Below are 27,957 nucleotides of genomic sequence, written 5' to 3'. Positions count from 1 at the left end.
GGGGGGGGGGGGGTGTCAGCAAGTGACGGGACTCATTAACTAAATGAAACACACACTCTCCCCTGTACAGTACTGTGGAAATGGGCTGCAGACGTCCGTCCCTCTGCACGGTGAGTCAGCCATCGATAGCAGGCATGAGATCAGGGGGTTGCTGTACAGTAAAATAGAGCAGTAAAAGCCTTAATGCCTCTTAAGTTTCTGTTCAAGTGGGAAAGTATGAGGCAAGATGGGATGGGCAAGACAGACGGCGTGCTGCCTGATTGGTAAATAGGCGATGAGGAGACAGGGAAATGTCTGAAACACAAAGGTTAATGTGTAAACCTTGAGCGGGATTATACTCTGCGGGTGTTAATATTCCTCCGGCGGCATGGCCAAGCAGCTAAATGTCCCGCGCACCGTTTGCTCTTTGGCAGGTGATCAATTATCATCCGATGGTCATTTTCACGGCTTAAATACATGGAAGTGGGCGGTAAATGTGTTATTTAAGCGTCCAAAGTATGGACAAAACAAGATTGTTTTCGCCCTCCATCCTGACCCTTGATAAATGAGTAATAGCTGAATAATAACCGAGCAGGGTTAAGCACCAGGAAATTGTCTCTTTCAGCAGGGCACATACTCTGCTAAGAACCTCATGAAGAGGGAACATTTCCACGTGTGTAATGTTACATTTACTCCAGTAAGTTTAAGCAGAAATACTGTTCTTGTATTTTACTTGAGTATGTCCATTTTATGCTACTTTACGTTTCTACGTCAACACATTTCAGAAAGAAATGTTGTACTTTTTACTGTATTTATCTAACATCTATAGTCATTAGCTTTAGTTATAATCTACTTTTCAGATTCCGATTTCACAAATAAAAATCATATTACAAGCTTTTGTTAAAGATAAAACCAATTGATCTCAACCTTTTTGAATTGTATCTCGTTGGTAGTCCGTGTTAAATTTCAGATGTTAATGATTTGTCACACTGATTTCCCCTCTAAACTCCTCAGCTGGTTTCATTTAAATAACTGAGGACAAAAAAAACTATGTATTAGAACTTTTTTCTTCTTTCTTGTTGTTATAATGTTATATTATGTGCTGCCATGTGTGGTGATCGATGTTCTTTTATGCTCTTGTGCACAAATTCCCCTGTGCCCCTAGGCTAGGGGCAATAAAGGTTTCATTCATTCATTCATTCATTCATTCATTCATTCAATCATCTTGTGACCCCTTCAGATTGATCTTGTGACCCTTCAGAGGTGCCTGCTTCTAGGTTGGAAACTACCAGACTTAACTACCTACAGAAACTGTATGTTAAGTAGTTAAAATAGCCCCACCTCGGGCAGCTGCAACACTAAAATGCTGCTTAAACATTGATGCATCAGTATCAATGATCTACTAATGCATATAATAATAAATAAGTAACAAGGGTCATGCTTTGGCAGAACCAAATTCTAATTCAGTGTTAAATCCTCTTCTAACAAATGTAATTTATATGCACTGCAGCCCTGAGTGGGAACAGACAGAGCCACATTGATAATATGACTGAAAGAAGACCACACAAAAAGAGGAGTGAAAGAAAGAGAAATAAGAAAAGATGGTGGATGGCTGAGAGATGGAGGAGTGCAGGAACATCGGACAATCTGCTCAAACAAGCTCTCTAAACATGCTGGCATATGCAAAGAGGCGATTAATTACTTTCCTACCCCTTTTTCCTCCACCTGTTATTGTTTAGCAGATTTACAATGACCCGTAACCAGGTGCCAGCATAAAACAACTGTGTGGGTTTTCAACGCTCTGAGAAACAATGGCGCACTCTTCATGCTTCTGGAGGAGGCCGGTGGTTAAAAATAGTATGATGTGTGTACAAGCATCTCGTCCAGTTCAGGTCTAAAAAAAAAAAAAAAAACGAAAACCGGACTTGTTCCAAAAATTTAATTGAATCCATGACCTGGAGTCTCTACCTAGTCGCCGGGCATTCCTTAAACAACTGAATGGATGATTATTAATGATTCCTTTATTTTCCACGGCCCTTTTCCGGCAATGATGAATATTTAGGCCATGTGTGGAAACTGACTATACGTTCATCACCAGGGAAGCCTTAAAAACGTATTTAATATCTTAAGTCTTCTCCTGATGTCAACAACTGTGATTAGAGCTGTGACTGTGACGATTATTATCATTATCCATGAATAATATTTGCAGTTAATTGACTGGTCTTTAAAAACGTCAGAATAAAATGCATGTGAAAACTACAAGTTCTCAGAGCCCATGGTAAGATCTAAAATTTACTTATTTTGTCCAATAATCTGCCTAAACTTCACAAATAATGAATATAAATTGAATATATAAAGAGAGGAAAGCTGAAATCCTCACAGAAGCTAAACTAGAAGCAGAGAATGTTGTTGTTTTTTGTCAGAAATAAGTTAAGCAGATACCTGTCCATTTATACAGGTTGATTTAGGAGATATAGCTGATTGATATAAATATGGATACTGTCATATGATACAGGATATCATCTTGGTCATCATATATTGATTTAGAGTATATCAAAATGCTGTTTTGTAATTAAGTGGTCCTTATTTAATTGTGACAGAGCACCACATATTGTCACATGACTGAGTAAAAATGTAGGCTAAGTCAATAGTAAATGCTTCGTGATACTTTTAGGTGATACAAACCACGACAAGAAAAAAGAAGCTGCTTGTGTTGCAGCCAACATAAGTCTTCATTCTGCATGACTCCAATTACATTTAAGTCAAACACACAAAAAACAAGAGTCGTGCTGCAGTCTGTGTGTGTGTGTGTGTGTGTGTGTGTGTGTGTGTGTGTGTCTCACACCAGTCAATGGTGTGGACGTTAAACGGCTGAACAAACTCACTAAAACAAGGATGCTGCATTCATACAGCTCTTTGCTCAATGGCTACGGATGGCTGGCAAACAACAGGGTAATATGCGGCACTGAGTGACAGGCATCCACCTTCCTCCTCCTCCTCCCATACACACACACACACACACGCGCACACACACACGCGCACACACACACACACACTATCTAGCAGCAGCAGAAAACCCTGCTCTCCGCCTGCTGCTGATGGAGGTTAATAACTCGTCTACTACTTAGCAGATGTAGAAACCCACCGCTATCAAGAAAGCAAAGTGAAAACAGTGAGGTTAAAAAGGTTATATAAATAGAATGAGTATCGGTAGTTGAAGCAGAGGAAGCGGGTGGTGGGGGAGGAAGGAGACAATACATGGTTGAAGCTTAGCTGTGTTATTCGACCCATCAACCTCAGTAGTGATGGCATTCTGCAGCGCAAAGCCTCTGTTGCCCCAAAAAAGCTCCCAACCCTCGCCCTCGGATTTAATCTTGGTTTAGCTTGCCACACACAGAAACACACATATACACACACACAGCGCTACACAATAACCGGGGCAAGTGGTAGTAGAGCTGCTAGCTGACGTCGCGCACACATACACACACATTAATTGTTTTGTCTCCTGCCGGTGCCTCTCTTCGTCTACCTCAGACTAACGTTGCGATTCAAATTTGGACCTCTAACATGGGCTGTTTTTTAACAGACACTTTACGCAACAAAATACTTCAATACGAATTAGTTTGGACCAGGAGAAAGTGGTTAAATATGATATCTGCCACCCGCTAGCTAATACATGAGCATACACTTACCGCTTGCTGTCCCAGTTCGCGACGGAACGGAACTTCCGGTACTGGCCGCACAGAAGCAGGGGGCGGGGACAGAGCGCAGCACGTCATCACACATAGCAACCGTCGTGGATACCGTTTTCTTCCCTCATAAGATACAAATACAATCAAAGTATCTTGATAGGCCTTTATGATACAGTTGATCAAGTAACGTGAACTATATTTACTACTTTACTTAACTTGATACTACTTGTTACCTTATACTTCAACCACACAACAATTCAGAGGTGGCCTACTTTTACTCCACTACATCTACAGGTCGCCTTTCAGATTCGGATTTTACATTCAAAACATATGGTCTATATGTAAAAGATGACGTATTGTTTTTTAAACAGTACAATATTTTGAAGAGAAATCAACTGCACACTATTTAATACATGCACGTATTATTTTACTAGAGGGGGAAGCAAAGTCTACAGTAATACTTCACATCGTAGTTAAATAGAGACAAATAACTTGAAACTCGAAACAATATTAGTGGTCCACTGTGATAAAACAACGCTGACAGGGATTATTCTGCATAATAATAGGTTTTACTTTTAATCCTTCAAGAACATTTTATTTATAACACTTATGTACATTTTCTTGAATATAATTGAATGCTGTATTTTTAGTTTGGTATTGCTTTTCATTTGGTTAATGATCTGAAAACGGTTTCCACTAGAGTCAACATATGTGTAAAAATAATAACATACATAATCAATACATAGTTTTAACAGTATATTTGCCACAATTTGTGGCATTGAAAACAGCTGTGTAATCTATATGAAATATGAGATAAATACACTTATTTTATAGTTTGAAAAAAGTTGTCTGTCTTACTTTGATTGTTCTTGTCTTGTTTGAATTAAACTGACTCCTTGAAATACTAAATGAGGCCAAGTATAAAACAAATTCATATCGTAGTGGCAAACTGTAGTTTCAATATTTCTTTTCTAATTTGTCTGATATGCTGACAGCATTGAACAATGGTTTTATTGACTTCTGTAGATAATTATATTAGAGTTAGATGTGACACTGTATTTGTAAAGACACTTCTATTTGCTTCTAAAAAAAAAAAAAAAAAAAAAAAAAAAAAAAAATCAGAAAACATACCATGTGAGCTAATGAAATGAATATATGCATCAACATAATAATCATGGAACATACATTATATTGTATGTGAAACATTTCAGAACACTGTTAGGGATAAAACATTTATTCCATTTTGCTTTATTTTTTAATTATAGGTATATTCTTAAAGGTTTTCTGACTGATTGTCCTCCACACTGAGCTACACACGTTCCCATAACTGCACTCACAGGCTGCTGCTGAATGCTTGACGCAACGCATTACTAACAATAAAATCAAGGACGACATTACGGTCTACGTGGAACACAAATACATTGTTTTTAGGGAGTTCATAGCAGTAAGCTTTGGTCAAATGGCCACATGGATGTGAAATGTTGGTGTGTTTGTATTGAAGTGTGATTGCAGGAGAATCCCAGCTCAGCCTGTTAGAGTGGACCTCTGCTGCAGTAAGCCTTGGATTTGTTCCAAGGCCGAGTCTCTACACTTTATATCGGCGTCCTCGACTCCACTCACCTCGCTCGCTCTCAGATGACAGCCAATGCACTTATAATTAAGTGTGTCAACACATCATGCAGCTGCTAGGAATTCATCTCATCACAAAGATAAACTGAGGAAAGACAAATAGAGAATTTTGGACTACAGAAAGAAACCCATCTAAGGTTTAATAATCACATTATAAACCACTAGGTGGCAGAACATATCTAGCACTAGTTAGTGAACTGTGTGTTAACCTTGAAAAAGGCAAATTATGTATTTGTAAATGCATAATATGAATTTCTAGGCATTACAAAACAAATATTTGACTGTTTCAGCTGAGTATCATTTTTTGCAGATGTCTGAGAGCAAATTAATTTTCTTCACATCTTATACATAAAAGAATTGTGTGATTTATGAATCCAGGGTGATAACACGGCAACCAAAGGCTATCCTGGAAATCCAGAGTTCTCGCGAGAGCACAATTTGAATTTGGCAATGAGTAATGCTGCTTATTAACGATACCCTTGTAGCCGAGCTGCACCAATCACACTAGTGGGGTTTCAAATGCAAACATGGTTCCGCCCCTGGAGACGGACGACTTTCATTACTCAACGCCAGACCCTTAATCTCTCGGATTTGGGTCTGGATTTCCAGGTTAACCAAAGTCTTAAGTGAATCAAAACGTACCATCACTAGGTTAATTCCCGGCCTTTTGTTTTTATATTTAAGAGAAGCTGTCACTTTATTGAAGTGGTGGAACAGATAACAACAGACTTTATCTGAGTGTCAAATGTTTCATGCATTTATTATTAAGCTTTATACCCACATGAAGCCTTCACTCTTTATTGCCATAGAAAGCAGAGCAACACCTTGGCACTCTGAGACACACCTGAAGCTCTCTGGTCTTCAGGCGTCAGCGCTCAGTTCTGGTCAAGCTCAACCAACTTGCCGCTACACAGCGTTGAACTCATCTTTGACTTCTTGTCAAAGACAGTCAGCAGACGCCACTGAAACCTCTCCTCCTTCACCGCTTCCTTCCAACTCTCCAAAGCTTCTTCAAGAAATGAAGTTGGTTTGTGGGATGATGCTCTCCACTTTGTGATCTGCAGGGTTTGCTGATGCCTCGTAGTTACAGATCGTCACTTCATGTCTGTAAGCCTAAAAAGGCAAAACGACGAGGAAAGACAGATTGGCTTACAGCACAGCACAAACATTCATAGATTACACACACACACACACACACACACCCACACAACACACACACACACACACACACACACACACACCCACACACACACACAACACACAAACCACACACACACACACACCACACACACAACACCACACACACACACACACACACACCACACACACACACACACACACACACCACACACACACCAACACAACACACAACACACACACACCCACACACACACACCCACACACACACACACACACACACACAAACACACAAACACACACACACACACAAAACAAATAACAGGAAAGTCAGGGCTAAGAAGGGGCAAACGGCGGGTTATACTCAATGTTTTGTTTTTTGGTTACCACGTCAACTGAATCAATTTAAACAAAATGGGAGACTTCTAAAAAGTTGACCATACGAGTGACTCACAAAACTGTCATTTCTCTGAGAAGCCCAGACATCAAGCTTCAACAGAGTGACAACAAAGACTCAAAGACCTAAAATGTACCAGAAAATATGGTACAAACAGGACCTTAATCCAGCTAAACCTACTGTACGGCTGCATGCTTGCAACATGCATGCTCGTTGCTATTCTGAGCTGTGGGGCAAAGTGTTGACCCATTACTTAATTATCATGAAGACTGAATTAACATTCAAAATAATGGGGGTAAACGTCATGTTTTGACAAAGCTACAGTAAACGTCAACAGCTTGGTGTTAATTACAAAAGAAAGACTTTGTGAACAGCTAAAACAGCTGCTACCACAACAGCATTGTTCCAACTGACAGACACTGGAGTAACTAAATACTACTACGAAGTACTAAAATATATTGGGACAAAATCTGCTGTCCTTGGGATAAAAAATGAGTCAAAATTAAACTAATTTCAAAGTAGTTATGATCTGACGTACACAAGACAAACCAACCACAGAATAGCTGGGGGGGGGAAACTGTCTATCAGCTCATATGAACTGGAAACACTGGACTAAATTCCTACATGTACGGACACAGAGAAGATGAATAACATCAGACTGGACCGAAGTACAACCCGTGCTAGTTTATTAGGTCCACCTAGCCTAAACATATGCAGTCTAATACGGCCGACCTGCAATCAATTCCTACCTTCATAGAGGTTATGTTTATTTTGGTCTTGTTCTATACAAGAGTGGTGAAACAGCCTTTAGTCATTATGTTGCCCACTGCTGGAATCAGCTTCCGCTGGATCTAAGGCAAGCACCAACTGTAATCATTTTCACTATATCTAAGTTAAAGACCGTCCTCTTCTCAGAGCATTTAGTCTTGTTTGATGGTACTTTTAATTACTTGATTATTTTTGTTTTAAACTTTGTTGTACCTTTATAAAATGTGTCTGTCTTTTCAAGTATCTCATTGTATATATATATATATATATATATATATATATATATTTTTTTTTTGCCTGTAAAGCACTTTAAGTGACCTCTGTGTATGAGAAGGTGCTCTATACAGTAAATAAATTTGCCTTGAGAGGTACAATACAACTTTATGGTGATTCTGGCGGATGCTGTTGAACTGTATTGTTATACTGAGAGGTGTTTCTCATATTTAGTGTAACCTCGTGATATCTACAACATTATTAAAAGGTATGTTCGATGATAAAGAAAAGTAGAACAAACTAAGACAGGATTCAGCATTTCTTTTCAAAGACGGACCTCCGAGTATTCCCCCCTCAGACCGATGTAGTAGACCCTGGTGCTCTCGGCTCCAAAGTTCTTTGAGATGTGGATGGAGAGGTGCTGAACGTTGGAAAAACGAGCAATCCTGGCAATTGTGAGAGAACGGGAGAGACACACATCAGTTTGAGACAACAGCTTGGGAAATGCATTCATACTCAAAAGAAGCATTGCTGAACTGTGGTGGCACTTTAGCAAGAAGGAAGGAGGAACTAAACACGTTCATCCTGAGCCATGCTGTGTGTGTAAATGTAATAGAAAACACCAAAGCACGCATACAAGTAGAGACAAGCATGACATACTGACACAAACAGAAAGCAAGACAGAGCTGGTTCCACTTGTGTTTGGAACGCTTCTTTGACCAGATCACAAAGATTGGATTTCACTGGCATCACGTTATCAAGTATCTTACAAGCTACGTTACTTTATCACTTCTCTATCTCTTTGTCTTGTCTTCTCAATCATGAGCAAATCTAAAAGCCTTCGAAATGTGCTTTGTAGCATTTCACAGTAAAGCGACAAGGCAGACTTGTCACTTAACTTGTAAGTCAGGTGACGGGACCCTAGGTCATGTTTTCTAGTCTCGCTCTAAGCTCAGTTTCTGGGATGACATTTTTCAAATTGTACAGTGACATATACGGCAGAACGCTAATCCCTGACTGTGTCTCTGTGACATTGGGTTGCTCCAACTACTCTTTGACTTTCCCCCCCCAGCGTTACAACTAGCCCTCATGTTTGCAAAAGGAGCTGGTTTCTTGTAGCTGGTCCTACCAGACTCTCGTACAGTTCATTTGTTCAGAGTCTGTCCACTCTCCATTGACAAGTGTTAACTTCCTTGAAGACGGGTACTCTGTTAAAGTTTAAAACTATTGGATCTGCTCGGAGCCACTCTGGATCTGTCATAACCAATCGCTCACATTCAGTCGAGACGTCTACTTAGCATTGCTAGCGTTAGCCTTAGCCAACTCCTTCACCGCTAACGGAGCGAGCTGGAAAATCAAACTTTTCCAGAGTGTATCTTAAAGTATTGTTAACAGTCTTTGTTTGTCGGTGACCCTGCGTGTTGCCTTTTTTTTCTGATGTAAGCTTTTCAACAACCATCTTACTGTCAGCAGGGAGCCGGTCGTGGCTCAGCTCTGTCCAGCTAGCAGTCACAACTTGGGACAGCCGTACCAACAATCACGACAACAAACGGCAGCAAGAAACTAAAAAACATGCATGCAAAACAAAACCAACAACAAATATGACGTTTTTAAACTGCAAATGTGTTGAATGCACTGCCTGCTTGATCAGCAGCACCCAAAGCAGCTGGAAATTGTTGATTTGGGAACCTGATGGGAGTAACAGTTCCTGCTCAAAGGCAGAAGCTTGCTGAGGAGACACAAAAACAACAACAACTGGTCATTCTCTCACTTTGTTGGGTACTCCAGCTCAGCGACAGGGTCTCTGTTGAGTCTAAAGGCTTGTTCAGGTTCTCTGCCAGTGTCGTCAAAGGACATCTGAGGGATGTTCTTGTACCTACAATGAAAAATAAGTTCATTTAATGCCATTTAGTGGGTAAAAGGTTAGAAGCACTTTGTCTTTAGATCTGTTTATTTTCTTTAAAAAAAGGTTCACTCCAACACTCCTTTTTGTATGATGTAGTAGACAATGCATTTATAATGGTTTAAGGGGGAATAAGACATGAGCCATGCAATGAATCTGGCTGAGTTTTTATACGGTGCCTCCTTGCCACCTTATCAAAAGCCCTTTTCACACAGTCTGTTCAAGGCAAGTTATTCCTTCTGAATTAAAGAAGTAGTAGTGAAGTTGTTCTGAATTAAAAAAAAGGTATGAAAACGGAACGGGGGGACAGAGCCTTTCTGCCGTTGAGGTGGCAGAGGAGGTAGTAACAGAGCCCATCGGACGTCTGTGTAACAGGGACAGCCGTAATGGCGGGACTACATGCAAACACACATTAGATGCTGTTGTGTTACACGCCTCTTTTGATTTCAGAAAGCTGGCATGCTATCTAAAATCACATGCTATGGCGGCATTATGCCAGTGTTGTTTGGTTCAGTGAATTAAAAGAGAAAAGAAGGCGTAATAGCAGATCTTCTTTACAGCCGTATTCAATCAATCACTGTGTAAACGGGGCTAAAGAAGCAGTGAAAAGACACTCACAGTCGAACCTCAGCTGGATGGGAGTCGTCATTTTCCCCAGAGATGATGATGCCTTTCAGCTTAACGTTGCCTGTAAAACTGAAAGTGATGATACATAAATCCTTCGCTGCCATCTCTGACACAACAGGGCAAAAGCACAAAGAGACGCTATCAGGGCATAAAACACAGGGACGCTGTAAACGAAAATGAGCTATCACAAGAAGATGAATGATGAATTATAAAAAATAAAAATAAAAACTGAAATTAGAACCAGAAACGTTTTGGGTTTGAAACTACAGAAAAAAAACACAAGTTCATCTTATTATTATTTATATTATTGCTGAAAAAAAATCCTTGTTACCAACTATACATCCCAACACATTTGATAATCTTAATTTATGAGTTGCCATCAACATATTTGCTTTTTGTAATAAATGCGTTTACAGGCAGCATACAATTTCTTCATTGACGAGAAAAGGTTAAAGTTCAGGCTAATTATGATGGTGGTTTTAGGACTTACGGGATGTTGAACAGCAGCTCTTCATCTGCGTCACTCTCGACATACTAAAAGAAAAACAAATGTGAATTCTTTGTGAGCAATTGGAGTTGCAGCAACAATGAAAAAAACACACAGCCCTTCTGAGTTATATAAAGGTTCATTAACAAAAAGAGATATCTTCATTTTATTTATCTTCCTAAATCATAATTATGTGCAAGGCGTATCAGTCAAACTGGTGTTGAGTTGTTTTGATAAGATATCCCTCTTTTTTTTATAAATCATGTCTTTTTTTACTACACTGTAAGTTCCTATTAGATATATCCATCAAACTGATATTGGTCTATGTATTTTAGGACTGGCTGGTATTTGTCTTTGTAAATTAACTCTTCATACAGTATATTAAAACTCTAGGAATATAAACAGCGGCACCATTGGATAAATAGCTTTTACTGTCGCAGGTGGTCAAGGTTAAGCTAGTTTAAGTACCTATTTAACAATTCATTGCATTTATAAATTCAGTTTTTGATACATTTTATGTGGGAATTAGGTGATTAGTAACTGTCAAATAAATGTTGTGAAACAAAAAGTACAATATTTGCCTCTGAACTGCAGTGGAGCATATAATAAAAAGAGCCCTCACTTATCCAGTAGTTGAATAAATGTACTTTCCCCACTGGATTTCAACTATATTGCTAAGCCCTAATAAGTAAAGTAAATAACATGACTGCAGCCCATAGCCTCTTGTGATTTGGTAGTCTCAGTGAAATCAAAGTTTTGTTTGATTTCATAACTGCGCAGTCCCACAGTGAGGTTCAGTGAAAGCCCCACAGACCTGCACTCCCATCCCGCACACATGCAGGGAAACCCCGTATAACTTATTTGGGTCTTTGGGACCTGGACAGCACCACTGACCGGGGAAGAAGCTCTGTACGGCCGTTACCTTATCCCTGTCGTTCCGTTGATCCCACGGTTTGAACACCAGCTTCCCATCCCCGTCTCTGCTCTCGTTCAGGCACTGCAGCTTCTCCAGGTCGATCCGTCGGTACAGTCCGTACTCCAGGCCCCTCTCCGCGGGCTCGTGCTCCGCCTCGCACCCGCAGCCGTGCCCGTGTCCGTGACCATGACCGTGTCCGGACATCGCGGAGTTTAAAAACGCTGCTTTAGCTCAGACAAACCATACACAGTAAAGAAAGGGGACAAACCTGCATGAACGCATGAACAGCAAAACACAAGTCACGTGCTTTCTGATTGACTCGCAGTTCTTGCCACCAAACGTCAATACTGTCGCAAACCGTTCACAAGTCATACATCATGTCCTACATGGCTGTTTTATACAGTCTAGGTTCCTGCATAGATAAAGAAGTGCACCAATTCAAATTAATGCATCATATTAAAGAGCTATAGTGTATTTTACATGTATATCTAGTAGGCTAAATAGGGTAAAAGTACAATATTTGACCTGCAACTATACACCCATGAAAAAATTAAGCAGTTCCTGTGGGTGAATAAGTATTTAGATCTTTCACAAAAAGTACATAAGTGAAAATATTACAGTGCAAGTAAAAGCCATGCATTCAAACTCTATTAATCCTACAACAGGGAGATTCACACTTTTTTTTTTATCTTAAAAGGCAATAGACTCAAAATATACCTTAGTAAAATTACTTAAAGTAAAATTAGTCCTTATGCTGAATGGTCCATTTCAGATTCACTATACTCCTGGATTATAGTTTTTGATCCATTAATGTGTACATCACTTTTGCAGCTGGTAAAGTTTGAGCTAATTTTAATTACTTTATATACGGTTGTCTACATCACAATTAGTTAACTCATTTCTATTTTGCATTAATAATCTCAATCTGCAAAGTAACAAATAACTAAAGCTGTCAAATATAAATAATACAACAGTGGATCAGAAAGTAGTATAAAAGTAAAGTACTTCAAAGTATTTCAAAACTGTACTTTAGTAGAGTAAATGTACTCAGTTATCTTTTATCCTTGTCATTTGTAGTATCATAGTATAAAAAGTTAGATGAAACGAATGATTTTAACAACCAACAGAAATATCTTTTTTCCTTCTCCCTTTAATCATGTAAGCCCTCAGATTTATATTGGGACCCTAAGGTTCTGAGAAATCACCTCCCTGAAATATAAAACTACACAAACTTCAAATACTCATTTAGGTTTTTCCAATTTACAGCATCTGCTTGAGCAAATTTAAACTGACCTGTTAAATATAAAGAAATCTAAAACGGATACCATCTATTTAGATCCTGGACACCGATACGAGATATTTGAAACAAGGAAAAACACAAAATGCAGGTTTAATTGGGAACAAATGCCACAATACATGATTTAAGGATAACATTATGTAAACAACATACAAATACCTCTTTATTCAGGACATTCTCTAGAAGTGAGTTTTTCCATATTACTGTACCTCCTCGGCAGGTTTTCTCAAACTGTTTAGTAATTTAAAGAGAAAAAGAAGATCGTGAAAAAGCACAGAGGATGTTTGTGTTGCTTGATAAAACGCCACCGCACAAAGGTTTCTGCACACAGTTTTTAAGGGCAAAACGTCAATTTTAATAAAAATTACCATATAACATTTATTAAAATCTACTAAAATTACAATTTTTAAGCTACTTCCTCTCAGGCCCATGATGTGGGGTGCCAGGTCCCAGTGTTGAAAATAAATACATCTCATCATTGTTGTAGACTGAAGCTGCAGACGTCCTATTAACTTCCTTCCTTATTGTTGTGTTTCCCTGTTCTTCCTCTTGTCTTCCTACAGTCTCTTCAGCATTCACTCACGCCTTTTCTCACAGTGAAGCAGATATCAACAGGGACAAACACATTTAACAGCAGGGAATCATGATCTGAAGCCACAGGATGGTTAAAATAACTTTACATTGTGTGTGTGTGTGTGTGTGTGTGTGTTTTTTCTCTCCACGGACATGATTTTTGAACTACATATTTAAAAAATGCAACGTTTAAATCAAGCATGTGCTTGTTTTTAAAAAAGCAGTCTTTAACCAGCCTGTTGATGTCTCGGCTGACATGCACCTTGCATGCCATTAAAATAAAAATAAAAAGTGTGTTCTTCATGTAGTGTATGATTTGATCATATGAAACGTAACCAACAACTATTCTTTAAAAGGAAAATAATAAGTAACTTTACCGTACCGTGAAGGAAAAGTTTTATATTTTAGTAAACAAAGTATGTTTTTTTACTTTCTTGCTAGGAGTTAGACGAGAAGCTGTGTACTACTCTTGTGTCTGTACGCTAAATATGAAGCTACAGCCAGTAGCCCGCTAACTTAGCTCAGCATAAAGACTGGAAACAGGAGAAAGGCTAGCATGGGAGCAGAATCCACCTACCAGCACATCTCATTCATCGACCCAGTGTGTCTCAGCTAAAAGTGTGTAGTTTCTTTGTAAAAACGACAATTCAGTGTTTCACAGGGGGAAACCTGCTACATCCTTTCTAGGTTCTGACCAGTAGCACTGGTTGCCTGGCAACTGAACCTGGCCAAATTGTAGTTTGGCACATTGCCCCCCATAAAACTATGAATTGTTGTTTTGTTTTTTTTACATACATTTTAAGCCATTTTTTACGGTGTAAACAAACAAGACACAACATGTTAGTGAACTTTAAAGGTGCTGGGAGGTAGGCAGATTATGTTTATGTTTATTTATTATGATTATGTACTAGCGGTTTCCCCTGCTTGCAATCTTTATGCTAAGCTAACCGGCTCCTGGTTTGAGCTTCATATTTAGCGTACAGACGTGAGCGTGGTATCAGTCTTCTTGTCTAACTCTCTGTAAGAAAGCAACAAAGAGTTGGTTTTTTACCAAAAGGGTCAAACTATTCCTTTTAAAATGACTGCTAGAAAACAACAGACTGTGTGTTTGAAGGTGTGTGTGTCCTTTGCGTTTTGTAAAAAGTTGGGGACTTAATTTTCGTAACTTTCACAAGTTTCACAGACGTCATACCCCTTTGGTTATTAATGATTTAAATACTTTTCAAAGACCCCTAAAAACAGATGCCACTATTTAAATAAAAAAAGAAATTAAAAAACAACCATTTATCCACCAGTACTGAAACGTTCCTATATCCATGATATGTTTGGTGGGTAAAAAGTGTGTGTGTTTGTGTGTGTGTGTGTGTGTGTGGATCAAGGGCTCTCCAGTAAAACTTTTCTATACTTAAATTAAAAATACAGTTGGAATTCATAAAATACATTCAGACTCTTTCACACTATCGGCGGGAGAATCTGTTCTTGAAAGCTTTGATAGTTTTGGCCATCATGGGGGCGATTTCTGCGAGAGGAAACAAATGATGGTGAGATTTAAAACAACTCAAAACATAATTCTGGCTCTTTTTACGAGGCTTAACTCAGGACTGTTAACACACACACACACACACACACACACACACACTTACTTTTAACCTGTGGCTTGTCCCGGGCTGCAGGTCCTCCTCCTCCTCCTCCTCCTCCCCCTCCTCCTCCTCCTCCTCCTCCTCCTGGTGCTGAGGAGCGAGACGAGCTGGGAGAGGGGTTAAGTTGGGAGGAAGAGGAGTGGCTCGATTCACCAGAGTAATTTGCGGGAGCTGGTCTTATTCTGAAAGACACAGAGAGAGACAACAGTCTATCACTGTGCTAAATCTAAAATAAAAGGGCCACAAACACTGAAGTAAATCAAGAAGTGCAGAAAATAGACCATTTCAAAATTCTATCAAGGAGGCAGCTAATGATTAGTATTATTATTGATTGTCTACTGATTTTCTTTCCAACTAATGATTTATCATGTATTATAATGCAGATGAACAGTAAATCCCCACATTTGAGAGGCAGAGAACAGAGAATCTGTTTTATTTTTGCCTTGTACACTAAAACATTTATCAAATATCAAAATTGTTGTCAATTAATTTTCTGTTGATCAACACTTAAGTGTCATGTATAAGAGGAAAACCTTTTTATTTTAAATGCGTGGCTAATTAATTAGGGTATTATAGGTGTAAACATATGTTTAAAAATGCTGTTTTTATAAATAATGATTTATAGATATGCAAATATATTTGCTCAGAATAAGTGTGAGTGCCATTAGTAAACAGTAGTTCAACACACGTGTCACCAATTTTGTGAAATTAGACAATACAGAAAATGTACAACCTTTGCCAAATTAGAAAAATACATAGGTTTACTTTTAAAAACACCCATTGAAAAATGTAGGTTAGCATAATCACCAAATATTTTAAGAAGTTCTGTAATTATGACGTATATTAACTCCCCTGATTAACAGTAAATACATCTTTTAAAAACAACAACAACTGTGCATGCATAAATAAAATATTTATGTAACGTTATCTCTAAGTTTTATGCTTGTTCATTCTCAACAGTGTCACATCATCACCAAATTCAAGTCATAACCCTAAATGCCAAATAAGTCACTATGCTGGATGTGATACTGACTTGATGGGAGCTGCAGCTGCGGTGGACGTGGCCGACGAACCACTGATGGTGCCGAACTTCTCCTGTCGGCGGCGGACGTCACGTGGCGGCTTGGCGACAGAATTCACAAACGCCATCTTAACCTGCCGACCTGCCAGGACAACACGCAACACTCACACTAACTCACCAACACTCAAAGACTTTAAAAAATAAACGTCAATCTGAGAGTTTTATCGTTATTATTGTAATGAATGTTCATTGTTGTCCCTTTCTAGCGCTCATTAATATAAATCTATAAGTGACTCAATGCTTCTCCTACCTTTTGGCTTGTTGGCGTGGGCGGAGGAGATGTTCTGGGTGAGCATCCTCAGTCGCTCCTCGCGCTCGTCGTGCAGCCTCAGATACATCTCCCTCCACGATTCGTACTCCTGAGGAGACTCGCGCTTAAAGTCCCTCTGACAGTGACGCATCCACAGCTCGTCAGAATCCTCCGTAAACCACTAAAAGAAGACGGGAACACAATCAACAAGATGTGCCGTCAGGCGTCCTACACACTATTTCAATTAGAGAGGTAAGTCATTGGCTGAAATTGCAGTCATTGGAAAGACAAAGAGTTTGTGTGTGTGTGTGTGTGTGTGTGTGTGTGTGTGTGTGTGTGTGTGTGTGTGTGTGTGTGTGTGTGCGCGTGTGTGGTTACGTGGTTGCTCTGCTCAATGCGGTACAGCTGTTCTGGTGTACATCGCTCCAGCACCGGCTCCAGGATCTCGAACGGCACTCCTCCAACTTCAGCGATGGCTGAAAGAGGCACAAAACAGTCACATCTGTGCAACCGTGTTTATTTGTTTTAACCACCTTAAGACAACAGGCAGGTAGGGTTGGGAAGGGACCACAGAGGAGCTCATATTGACTCTCAAACATTTGACCGCGGATCATGTAGACCTTTGTGATGAGCCCCACCCTCTGGCACCTCTATCACAGTTTCACATTTGTATAGAACACAGAATGTATAGTAAAAACTTAACATTTTCCAATACATTTAAGTGCTTATTTTATGGTATGCATACAAATCTTGTGAAAACATTGAGCTGTGGTGCCACCTGCTGGAAGACCCAATGACTTATACATAGAATATTCAGCAGCCCCACTCACAGTCGATGTTGTTCTGCAGCACACGGATGCACTGCTCGTACAGAGTCATCATCCTGGGCAAGTAAGCCGTCTTTGATCCTGAGTAGACCACCATCTTGGAGTTGAATCGCTTCCCTGTGAACCCGGAATCCTCTTCGTCGTTGCAGACAGGAACTGAAAGTAAAGAAGGGAGCAAAAGTCAGACAGTGTAACACCAAGCAGGGCAACATGACATCTTTACTGATATGGTGACACTGACAAGAAAGAAACTAAAGTAGAAACAACTAGATTAGATTTTTCACAAATACAAAAAAAAGTAAATCACCTGTTCACACAGCCTACCATTTGGTATTTGACACCCAAGTTTTGTTTAGTTGAGCCTAAGCAACCGCAGCTGGGCTGAAGTTTGCGGTTATTTTTATTGTTGATCATTTTCTGGAATAATCAATTCGTTTTTTGGTCTATAAAATGTCATAAAAATGGAAAAGAATTCCCATGAGTGTTTTCCTAGGCTAAAGATGACGTCCTCAAATATCTTGTACACAACTCAAAGATATTTAGTTTACTGTCACAGAGAAGTAGAAACTAAAAATATTCACATTCAAAAAGCACATTCAAGAGAATTTATTTTTCTTTAAAAGAAATGACTGAAACTGATTATTTGATCATCAAAATAGTTGGCGATTAATTTAATTGTTGAAAACTAATCAATTAATCTTTGCAACTCTACTCAGAAGCCTCCAAGCCTCTGAGGTTTACAGATGCACGCTTACAGTTATGTGTTGGTAGATACAAAACATTCATTACTGAAACGAGCAAAGCAATTGGTGAACTTCCAGAAAACTCAAAATCCAAATTCAGTCAATATCTACATATGTGCTCCCTCACCTCCCTCAGGACATTTACACAGACACCAGAAACCAGCTTACACAGGTAATCAGAGAACGTGTTTACCTGCACTTTAGTAACCTAGTTGGTTACATTGAATATGTCAGTAATATTTCTCTCCTACATCTGACTGCCTTTGGCAGCACGGTTTGCTTATTGCAAGTGTATTTATAGAGATTTTCCATAGTAGTAGTAGTAGGGTTAGATTCTGTTTGTGCCTTTTCTCCCTGCATTATTTAAAATGTATCCAATAACAAAATAGCACAGAATATTTCCATGTCAAGTTGACTTGACCGTTTTTTAATTCAAGAACATGGCTAAAAAAGCTTTGCCAACTGGCTGACATTGCTTTTCCTATAACATCTTCACAATAAAAGCATCCTGCCTCTTTGCCAGTGGAAAAGTTTCATTGGGAAGCAGCAACAGCTGGAAAGGTTGGGTTTGCATTAGCAGTAACTCCAATACAACTAAAGCACTTTGAATTGCCTGGTTTTTGAAATGTGATATATAAATAAAGCTGCCTTACCTTGAAAGCATTCCGTAAACAGTCGAATAAGACTGATAACTTTAAGTACAAACGGGAACAGTGTGGGTCAGCGTGACAGTGGCTGTGTAGTGAAAACTTTGCTTCTCTTTACAAATCAAATGTTCAGCAGGACCAGACCCCAGCTAAAAACGTGGATGTCTACATTATCAAGCTCTCTTGCCTTGGAGAAGCTCACCTTTATGATTAAAGGTAAATACTATGTGTTCCAAGAGATATGGAAAAAGTTTTTGCTATTCTTGGAAAATTTGAATACTCATAATGAGGATTGACTGAATGTTCTCTAGCTGATTTTGATTATGTTTTTATTCTTATAGTGGCTGTAAGTCTGTTATCTTCATGTTAATTCCAAATGTACTCGCTTGCTCAAAATGTATGGATCTTACACACTGACGTCGGGATGCATAGAATCAGGAGGACATTGCCTTCACCTCATAGCCTGTGGACTGTGATTAAATCTCTTGGACTAAGTCTCAACATACTCCCCTGAGATATCAATCTTAAAATATTTTGTCTCACAGTAATAATCTAATGCTGGCCACCTTGATTGTTTAAATTGTTAATGTGTTTTCTTTCCTTTTTTTTTTTTTTTTTTTAATTTATGTTAGGTGTTTTGTTCACTTGTGAGTTATTTGTCTGTATGTCTTTTTGAATTGTAAAAGACAATAAACAGATTTTTGAAAAAAAAAAAATGTTCAGCAGGAGAAACAAACTGATTCAGCCTTCTAGAGGAAAATTTGTTTAAGCTTTGGTCAAACTTTAAATGGAAACATTTTAAATATGAGAATTATTTCTCTGTCTGAAGACTTTGTCCTGCACTTGCATTGTAAATTGCATTGTAATTGTAAAAATCCAATTAGAAACTCTTTTACCCGTATGTATGGAAAAGAAATCAGTGCGCTCCAGGAGAAATTTAGCTGGGAGGCTGTGTTCCTCTAATCCCTTCCCACCTTGTTACAGAACCTAGGTTTTCTGTGAATCCGGTTACTGGAGAACGTTGATTGTAACTCAAATGATGCACACTGCATGGTAGTCACAACTCCACAGAAGATCATACATGACTAAGCATTGTCAGCAAGAAAATACAGGAACACGTGAGGAAATATTGACCGGTGTCTATGAAACACTAGAACACGAAAATGGACTACGAGTTGTATAGTTGTTAAAAATGACAGTACCCTAATGGTCATGATTTTACAGAAGAAGGAACTGTGTTTCATAAACGAGACATGAGTCATTAGGGTGAGGGTGTTACCTTTCCGTCTCTGAGGGGACAGCGGAGTGACATCGATGGAGGGCAGAGGTCTGTAATAGGGCTGAATCGCTGGCAGAGGGATTTCAGGAAGAGTCGCGACGGCCTCAACCCCCTGCAAACAATATTAAACATTAACAACCAGGATTTGATTACAACGTATCAAACTAAAAGGTTCCATTTACAATAGATAATAGATTAAGAACATTTAAAAGAGAAAAAGCAGTCAAATTAAAAAATAAGCTCTCTCTTTGCGACAGTTAGATAAAACATTGATACCACTCTCATGTCTTAAATATGAAGCCAGGTGAGCTGTTTTCCAGTTTCCAATGACAAAAATTATTGTATTAGACTGTTTCAAGAAACCCCAGAAAGAAAGCTCTAGTTATACTTGAGAGTCTAAACTTGAAATCTGCCGGTTCGTGCTCTTCCCTGAATTATCCTGACAGTGGAATAAGTTACTGCTGCTGGGAGAAAAACTCTTTTACAAAATAAAAGCACATCTTTGATTACTGGAGAGAAGTAGTGGGTCAATAAAGTCTTTAAACACAACCAGATCTCAACAGATTTTTAACATTTAAAAAATGCGGGTTTAAATTCAGAAAACATGCCAAACATTCTCTAGCTTCTTCAATGTTAGTGGGGTGATTATATATATATAAGGTTTGGATTGTTAGTCAAATAAAACAAGCAATATGAATACATCGCCTCGAGCTGGGAGAAGTTAGAATGTGCATTTTTCAAATTTTTCTCATACTTTATTGACCAAATTCGGAAGAATGATTGGTAAAATGATTGGTAATTACAGCCCTACTTAAATTATACTGAACAAAATCTAAAGCGAGTGTAAAATGTTCTTCTCATAATGTCTGCTGCTGTCCTCACCTTCTTGCGTTTTTCCGGCGTTGCCGTACTGGAGCCTGAGTGTGGCCTCTTGGTGCTCTGAGTGCCGTTAGCCTTGCTCCCTTTCGAGGAGGAGGAGGAGGAGGGGGGGGCAGGCGGAGGGGTGCGTGAACGATGGGAGGACGACGTGGAGGAAGAAGAGTGAGGCGGTCGACTGTGTGACGAGGAGGATGATGATGATGATGGCTTCTTCTTCTTCTTGACAGGTGTTGGGGCGTCATATGTGAGGAAAGACTCAAAGGACATGGTGGGAGTCTCAAAGTCCTCTTCCTCCTCTTTGGGTGGAGAGTCCTTTGGCATCCGCGGTCGCCCTGGAAACAGAGGCAAATGGAAAAGTTATATGATGCAGTGCATCATAGGAAATATAGAGCCAAGTCCTAAGCGACTTACAACTACCAGAAGGTAAGAAATGGTGAAATAACTGGTTGGCCCGGGTCAAACTAAGACTGCAACTCTCGTGTAATGTGCCAATTATTTTTTCTCATTCATTCATTCATTGTTTAGTCTATAAAATAGTGAAAAGACCATCACAAGTTCCTAGACGTCTTCAAGTGACATCTTCAAAATAGTTTGACAAATTAAAAAAAATAATGATTTACCAAAATATGTGAAAAGGAAAGAAGAAAGTCTTTACATTTAAGATCAGACAGCAAATATTTAACATTTATGCTTGAAAATATATTTAAATTTGGCTTAAAATGACTTAATTTCTTTTTAATTAATTATAAGTTTGTTGTTTCCTGTCAGCGGAGTTACTTAACAAACAGATTGTATCTCCACAGGATGTTGCTGAATGAATGATGAAACAGAAACTGGTGCACAGTGCTGCACAACTAATCATCAAATAAAAACATTGTTATTATTTTTTTGGCTTCTACGGTATAATGATTAAAGGTTTAGTTACTGTATTGTCCGCTTTGTGTTTAACATTAGCATTTCTGGAGCACCAAACAAGTGCAAAGCGTTCACAACTGTAATTAATTAATCTCTGCTATCCAAATGTGAGCAGGTGTAATGCAACTACCTTCTTTATTAATAATAAATCCTTTACATGTATTGTTGGCTGTGGTGTAACTATCACAGAGTCCAGTTTTATTGATTATTAGCGTTAAGAAGTCACTCCATCTCATGGCCTATCCCTACCAAAACGGAAATTCTTGTTTAAATTTAAGGTTTTTGTACATTTGAGGTTGTTATTTTTAGTTTTTAACCTACTGATAAGATAACCTACTGTATGAGGTAAAGAGAGAAACAGTCCTGATTTCAATATTGTAATGATAAAAGTCATGTCCGGTGTATACTACTGCAGCCCTACTTGTGCATCAAACGCAACCTGTACGTTCACGCTCACCATCATCGCCTCCTTTCTTCTTCTCCTCCCTCTTACTCTCATGTGTGGTGGACTTCTTGCTGTGCTTCGTAGACTTCAGTACTGGACTCTGCTGTCTCTCTCTGTCTGCGCTGCGTTTCTTCCCTTCGCCGTCTTCCCTTCCTCCTCCATCGCTACTCATCTGTGCGTGGCGTTGCCGCCGCTCCTCGTCTCTGTCCCTGTTTTTGTCAGCGTGGTGGTGGTTTTTGTTGGGTTCTTTGTTTGGTTTGGTGTGGCGGACCTCTTTGCGAGGAGGACTGGGCTCAGGCTCCGGCTCAGGTTCAGGTTCCAGGTCAGGCTCAGGGCTCCCGTACTCGTCCGACTGGTAGCCTCCTCGCTGTGGAGGGCTGTACTGCTTGTGTTGAGGAGGTGAGGGTGAGTAGTTTGTGCGATAGCCTTTCTCCTCCTCTTCCTCCTCCTCCTCCTCCATGAAGGAGGGCTCTTCCTCAGGGGAGGGCTCCCGGGTGCGTCTTTGGCCTCCTCCACCTCCTCCTGCCTCTGGGCCTCGAGGGTGTGTGTGCGACCGTGGTGCCTCTTTGTCGTGGCTGTTGGTGGGTCTGAGGTAGAAAGATACACGGTGGTGAAAAGCACCGTCACAGTACAGTTTCACTCAACTACAGTACTTCACCACATGTGACGTATTAGTAATATGTCTGGGCGGGCTGGTACTTATGAGCTCTATTGGTGCGTAAAAGCTGGAGCTTTCTATTTCTCATTTATATTTAGCAAGCTGGATTTTAGTCTTGTTTTAGTCAGCACTCACTGTCAACTATTTATGACCCTTACCACTTACCGTGTTTATGTTTTTGTAACTGTGTACATTTTGGATGTCCGTTTATTGAAATTAATTACATTTTATATTTTAAGGCACTCTCTCTTACGTTGATCTGCAACTGCTGCACAGCAATTTCCCTTAGGATAAATAAAGTTCTGTTTAATCATATGAAAGAAAAGTTGATCAGGAACAAACTTTCAAGAGAGGTAAACTATTGAGTTCTTCTCCCTAGACTTTGATGTGCTCGCTTCCTTTCTTATCATGTCTCTCGCCTGAAACATCGTCTCAGCAGCGTTACTCTACTAAACATGGGCCACAATATGACTCATCTTCAGAGTGAATGTGGGCCAAACCGGAGTTTATTTGTTTAAAAAAAGACAACTAGGCGTTCAAGACGCCTGGGGGAAGAGGAAAAACGGGGTTCCTGTTGATTGACAACGAGTATCAAGTAGATGGTGCATCTATATTGTTCATTTTCAACATATTGATCATTGCAGAGACAGAGACATGCAGTAACAGGGACATGAGAGCTAAAGCATGGAACTCTTACTACTGTTTGCTAGTCTAGGCACAGTAATGCAGAACATACCTGTCTGCAGACTGTGGAACAAGTTTTTTCCATTTGGCTACGAGGCTTTTTGCCACTTCTCCAGCCAGCTGATGTTTCCTAAAAGAATTCACAGTCTTCCCAACTCCAGTTTCCTACAGGAGAGAGCAAAACAAAGTGAAAACATGGGACACTGATCACCCTCTTTACCATCTCTCATTTCTCTACCATATCTTTGGCAGCTTCAGCCGAGTGATCTGATTGGTCAGAAACATGTCGAGGCTGTGCTCATAATTGCCATGAATCGCATAGGACAAGAAAAAAAAAAAAAATTTTATTCCCATAAAGGTCAAACTCTTATTCTGCTTTTTAACAAATCAGTGATGAAATGCCTTGCTAAAGAGCTCCTTCCCAAACTGGCTATGTGGTTGTGTCTGTCTGACTCTGGAGGTCCAGCAGGTCGCTGTAACTTGCAACAGTTTCCCCACAATAGTCCTCATAAATCAACCAGATTTAAAATTCCAACACAAAGAAAGCGGAAGGAAACGGAAAAAAAAACATGCATCCAGCACCGGAGCAATCCCGGAAGTGGAACGGGAAGGAAAACGACTAATTGGCTGACAATCTAGTTTTGAAATCAAGAGGATCCTTACCACTAGTATGTCCACAGTCATTGGAAGTTCCCCCAGTCTTTTAAAAGTCTTCAGAAGCTGGAAAACAAGAGAACATTTAAATAATTTAGAGAAAGATTCCAGTATTAAAGTGGACACACTTTCAGTTTCAATACTATAGCAGATATCTACACAGTGTGGCTAAATATGTGGAATTATTACTTTAGTAATACTGAAAATAATTAAATGAAATGTGAATCTAAAATCTTTCTAAAGAGTACAGTACCTATTTCACTTAGCAGTGATGGACTGTAAGTGAGTCATTATCACCATTTTGTTGATTATTACCATTTACAGTCTATGATTATTATGGGTTGGACAATGTGACATTAAATTCTGTGAGATATATACCAACATAACTATTCCTTTAATATCTCTGCAGGTAATATTATATATATATATATTAGCAGGACTGCTTGCAGTCAAGACTGCCTTTCTATATGATTATGGACATTAACGTGTTAAGGTATGGTAAGGTATTTAAATGATAAACATATTTATTTAACTGGATCATCCAAAACAGTCACTCTTGTCTGCTCTTTCATCCACAAAATAATCTTATATGTTAATCTTACAGTGTAAGTTTTCCAGAGTTTACATCTTCATCTCAAGGTCTTCCTCAGCAGATGGAGATGGCTCAGTTGTCATAGATGACCACCTGTTACCACACGGTGGAAGTTCAATGCTAAGGGTCACCTGGCAACAACTGAGCCATCTCCATGACGATAGAGCCAACTATCTGCTAAATTAGAGCAAGAGATGAGGTTGACGAATAGCAAAAGCAGGCAAGTTCACCTTTAATTAAGGTTATTTTAATGTCAATAGAAAATGTATTTTAAAATATAATTTAAATTAATTGTATTGTACAGGTAATATTATGTAAGTTATTTCATATATTTGTATTGCAATATTTAAATATTGAATACCAACTACAAAAATATGCAATACATAGAAATTGTGATATAAAGATGCAGTAAGAAGAGGATTTATCTCTCTCTATATATCTATATCTATGTATACCTATATTGCAGAAGAACTGACAGTGATGTTCTTAGAATACATAAAGAAATAATAATCTTCATAATAAATTAGGATGGAGGTGTCATTCTCAGTCTACTTGTAGCTGTGTCATTAATAATACACTGAATGCCATTACTGACAACAAATCTTCGCTTTGACTGGTCATTCATTTCTTATTTGAAATCATATATTTGCATGCACGACCGGTTTGTTCACAGGTTTTGATTTCCATCATTGTTCAATCACTCCCTTCTGCATAATTTACATGACAATATTCCCAGATGTTTGTTGTCATTATTGTCTTTTAAAGCTGGGTGACCTACAGATATCCCACCTAGTTGATAACGGTACCTGGTGGTTACAGATCATTTAAATTGAACAGCAGCATTTAGCAGCCCTGCGTCATGGAGACTGAATAATAACGTGGCCTAACCGGGCCGGGCTGTAGTAAAAATATTTTGGCTGTGATTTCACCATTTAAAAAAAAAAATAAGAGTACAAATGACTTCGCGTATAGCTCCTGTTTACCAAACCTACCGTTCTCACACAGATCATTTAACTGTCTGAGATCATGACTGCTTTGTTAGGGAGGCTACATTTGAGCAGTGAAAGTAAACAAAGGAGATAGTCATTGTCATCACTCGTAGTCATTGTGATTTATTATCTAACTATTTAGGAGCAGATCCCAGTGCACTGATGTGCAGCTTTTGTGTAACGTGAAATTCCATAAATCAGTAAACATTACAGGCCTGGAGTCGGTGCAACTCTCATTACTTTCCACACGTTAGTTAACGTTAGCTAAAAGGCTAACGGCTACTCTGGCACGAGTTTCGTGATATAGATAGATTATACTGTGTATTTAATGTTATCATTTTATTAACAGATAGAGTTATGGGCGGTAATAAACCAAGCTGACAGGTGTTAATATAAGCTAAAAGCCAGCGTAAAGAAGTACGTTGTAACTAGTTAAAACCCCTTAATTATCGTGACGTTTCATATGATGCCTTCACAGGCTGTCGAAGATGCTGAAATTCTAACGTGAGCAATACATGTCCAAATCTATTCATCAATTCAACAAAGTATTGTTTTGGATTCTTCAAACGTTTAAGATACTAATAACCTTTGCAGTATGCAATACTATCCAAAGTTAGACACATATCTGGTGAATTAGAAAGCAATGTAGCCTATGTTCCTTCTGCAAAATAGAAAAAAGTGTCTTCTAGTCACTCCCAGCTGAATTAATAACCAATAAGAGGATACAAACACAAATAAAACATGTAGGGAAATATGGATGGGGAAAGAAGAGTAAAACCAGAAAATTTACTGATATACAGAAATTCTCGTAAGTGTGAAAGATCACAAAGCTAAATCAACTGCAAACAAACGGTCTAATATTTACAATATTTTATTTTAATGTCATGTACTCTATATTTAATTATATTTTTCTAATAATTTATCTACTCAGACACATCCCAACGATCTGTAGTTCCACAGTTGTGCTGCCTCGTTGTTGTATTGTTCAGTACAGGATAAAAAACATTTATGTCATTTTGATGGGATATTAGTGGTTAAGACTCTCATTTGTCATTTGTATTATACTTCTGTTGGTGAATGTATTTTAAATGTTATTTATTTGAACATTTTTGAATAATTTAGAGTTAAGGAGTCAGTTTTTATCTGACAGACAGATAATTGATCTTATAGCCTACATGGCATGTCAACCTCTATAAACTTGCAATAGACATTTGTGAAGACATAAACTACACCTACAGGGTTAATGGTTGGATTCGATGTAGCTTATCAACAACATGATGCAATTAATATATTTCTGCCCTATAATGGTAATTAGTGGGCTGTCATGATTTTAATTCTGTGTCGTATGTTTACTTTACATTTGTCACAAGTTGCCACAGAATGATTTGTCTTCTGTACCACTAAACTACTCGATTTATATATAAATCAACTAGGACTACTACAGAAAGTATGGTTTCAGAACTATCGTTTATATTTACAACTAGGCTTTCATTTGTATTTCCGACCCCAAAAAAGCAGTTGAATGCTGTTTAAGGTAAAAGATTTTCAGAAGACGAAGCCCGAGAGCAGCCCTCAAACGTAGCATTTAAAAAACCGTTGCGACTTTCGGAGAACTGCCGTGGCCGCGGCTCCGTTTCGGGTACCGGAGTCAACCCGTCGCCTTTAGGGAGACAGTCGGTGCTAAACACCAAATCTGTCCGCCTCGACCTGTCCAGTCGTTACCTTTCGAGGCTCCGGATTCTCCAGGAGCCGGGACTGAAGTCTATCCACTGTTTCCAGCAGTTCCTCCGCCATGTTTACTGCTGGTACCCTGTGTCGCCCGGAAACTACTTCATTCTGACTCAACCGAGAAAGGGAGAAAAAAACGGAGAGGTTCCGCTTGTGGAGTGACCGCTACGGGGACAAAAAGGCGTTTCATAGCCGTTTAAAAATTTAACGGATAATATGTTGTTTTAAACAGCATCAATAAATACATAAATAATTACATTTTAAGAGGAATGGGAAAAACCCTGAAGTTTGTAGCTAGCTAGCATAGTAGCTACATTAAGAGAACGGT

The 27,957-nt window shown here is 39.0% G+C and overlaps 3 protein-coding genes across 8 annotated transcripts in view; all 3 read right to left on the bottom strand.

Moving 5' to 3' along the window:
- The window catches only part of lypla2 (lysophospholipase 2), a 13,291-nt gene extending 9,368 nt beyond the window's left edge, over positions 1-3,923 (bottom strand). Inside the window, exon 1 of the mRNA XM_032535929.1 lies at positions 3,672-3,923. Coding sequence (XP_032391820.1) covers positions 3,672-3,758 — 87 coding nt within the window. The 5' untranslated portion in view covers positions 3,759-3,923. The remainder of the gene's footprint in view (positions 1-3,671) is intronic.
- eloa (elongin A) lies at positions 2,763-27,957 on the bottom strand. 5 transcript variants are annotated; one of them, XR_004335022.1, is made up of 13 exons: positions 27,624-27,929; positions 24,330-24,386; positions 23,719-23,831; positions 22,337-22,911; positions 20,968-21,296; positions 20,086-20,197; positions 17,420-17,572; positions 16,968-17,065; positions 16,590-16,770; positions 16,292-16,421; positions 15,258-15,440; positions 14,982-15,137; positions 2,763-2,819 (listed from the first exon to the last, which is right to left on the bottom strand). XR_004335022.1 is itself a non-coding variant. In XM_032535908.1 (13 exons), exons 2-13 carry the CDS (start codon positions 27,693-27,695, stop codon positions 15,071-15,073), a joined length of 2,070 nt encoding a protein of 689 aa, XP_032391799.1. In that variant the 5' UTR covers positions 27,696-27,741; positions 27,887-27,957; the 3' UTR covers positions 13,120-15,070. The 5 variants fall into 5 exon arrangements, 3 of the variants coding, with proteins under 3 accessions (XP_032391799.1, XP_032391798.1, XP_032391800.1); XR_004335023.1 differs by having other exon boundaries at positions 2,764-2,819; positions 15,262-15,440; positions 27,624-27,928; XM_032535908.1 differs by lacking the exon at positions 2,763-2,819 and having other exon boundaries at positions 13,120-15,137; positions 27,624-27,741; positions 27,887-27,957.
- On the bottom strand, positions 5,977-12,318 carry pithd1 (PITH (C-terminal proteasome-interacting domain of thioredoxin-like) domain containing 1). Of its 2 annotated transcripts, none has more exons than XM_032535936.1 (7): positions 12,230-12,318; positions 11,755-11,990; positions 10,836-10,879; positions 10,337-10,414; positions 9,587-9,691; positions 8,153-8,261; positions 5,977-6,413 (listed from the first exon to the last, which is right to left on the bottom strand). In XM_032535936.1, the coding sequence occupies exons 2-7, from the start codon at positions 11,950-11,952 to the stop codon at positions 6,312-6,314; spliced, it is 636 nt and encodes a 211-aa protein (XP_032391827.1). In that variant the 5' UTR covers positions 11,953-11,990; positions 12,230-12,318; the 3' UTR covers positions 5,977-6,311. The 2 variants fall into 2 exon arrangements, with proteins under 2 accessions (XP_032391827.1, XP_032391826.1); XM_032535935.1 differs by lacking the exon at positions 12,230-12,318 and adding an exon at positions 12,027-12,044 and having other exon boundaries at positions 11,755-11,991.

This window comes from Etheostoma spectabile, chromosome 14 (assembly GCF_008692095.1).
Source record: "Etheostoma spectabile isolate EspeVRDwgs_2016 chromosome 14, UIUC_Espe_1.0, whole genome shotgun sequence".
In the NCBI taxonomy this organism is placed as follows: Eukaryota; Metazoa; Chordata; class Actinopteri; order Perciformes; family Percidae; genus Etheostoma; species Etheostoma spectabile.
This window is presented reverse-complemented; position numbering and strand designations above follow the sequence as displayed.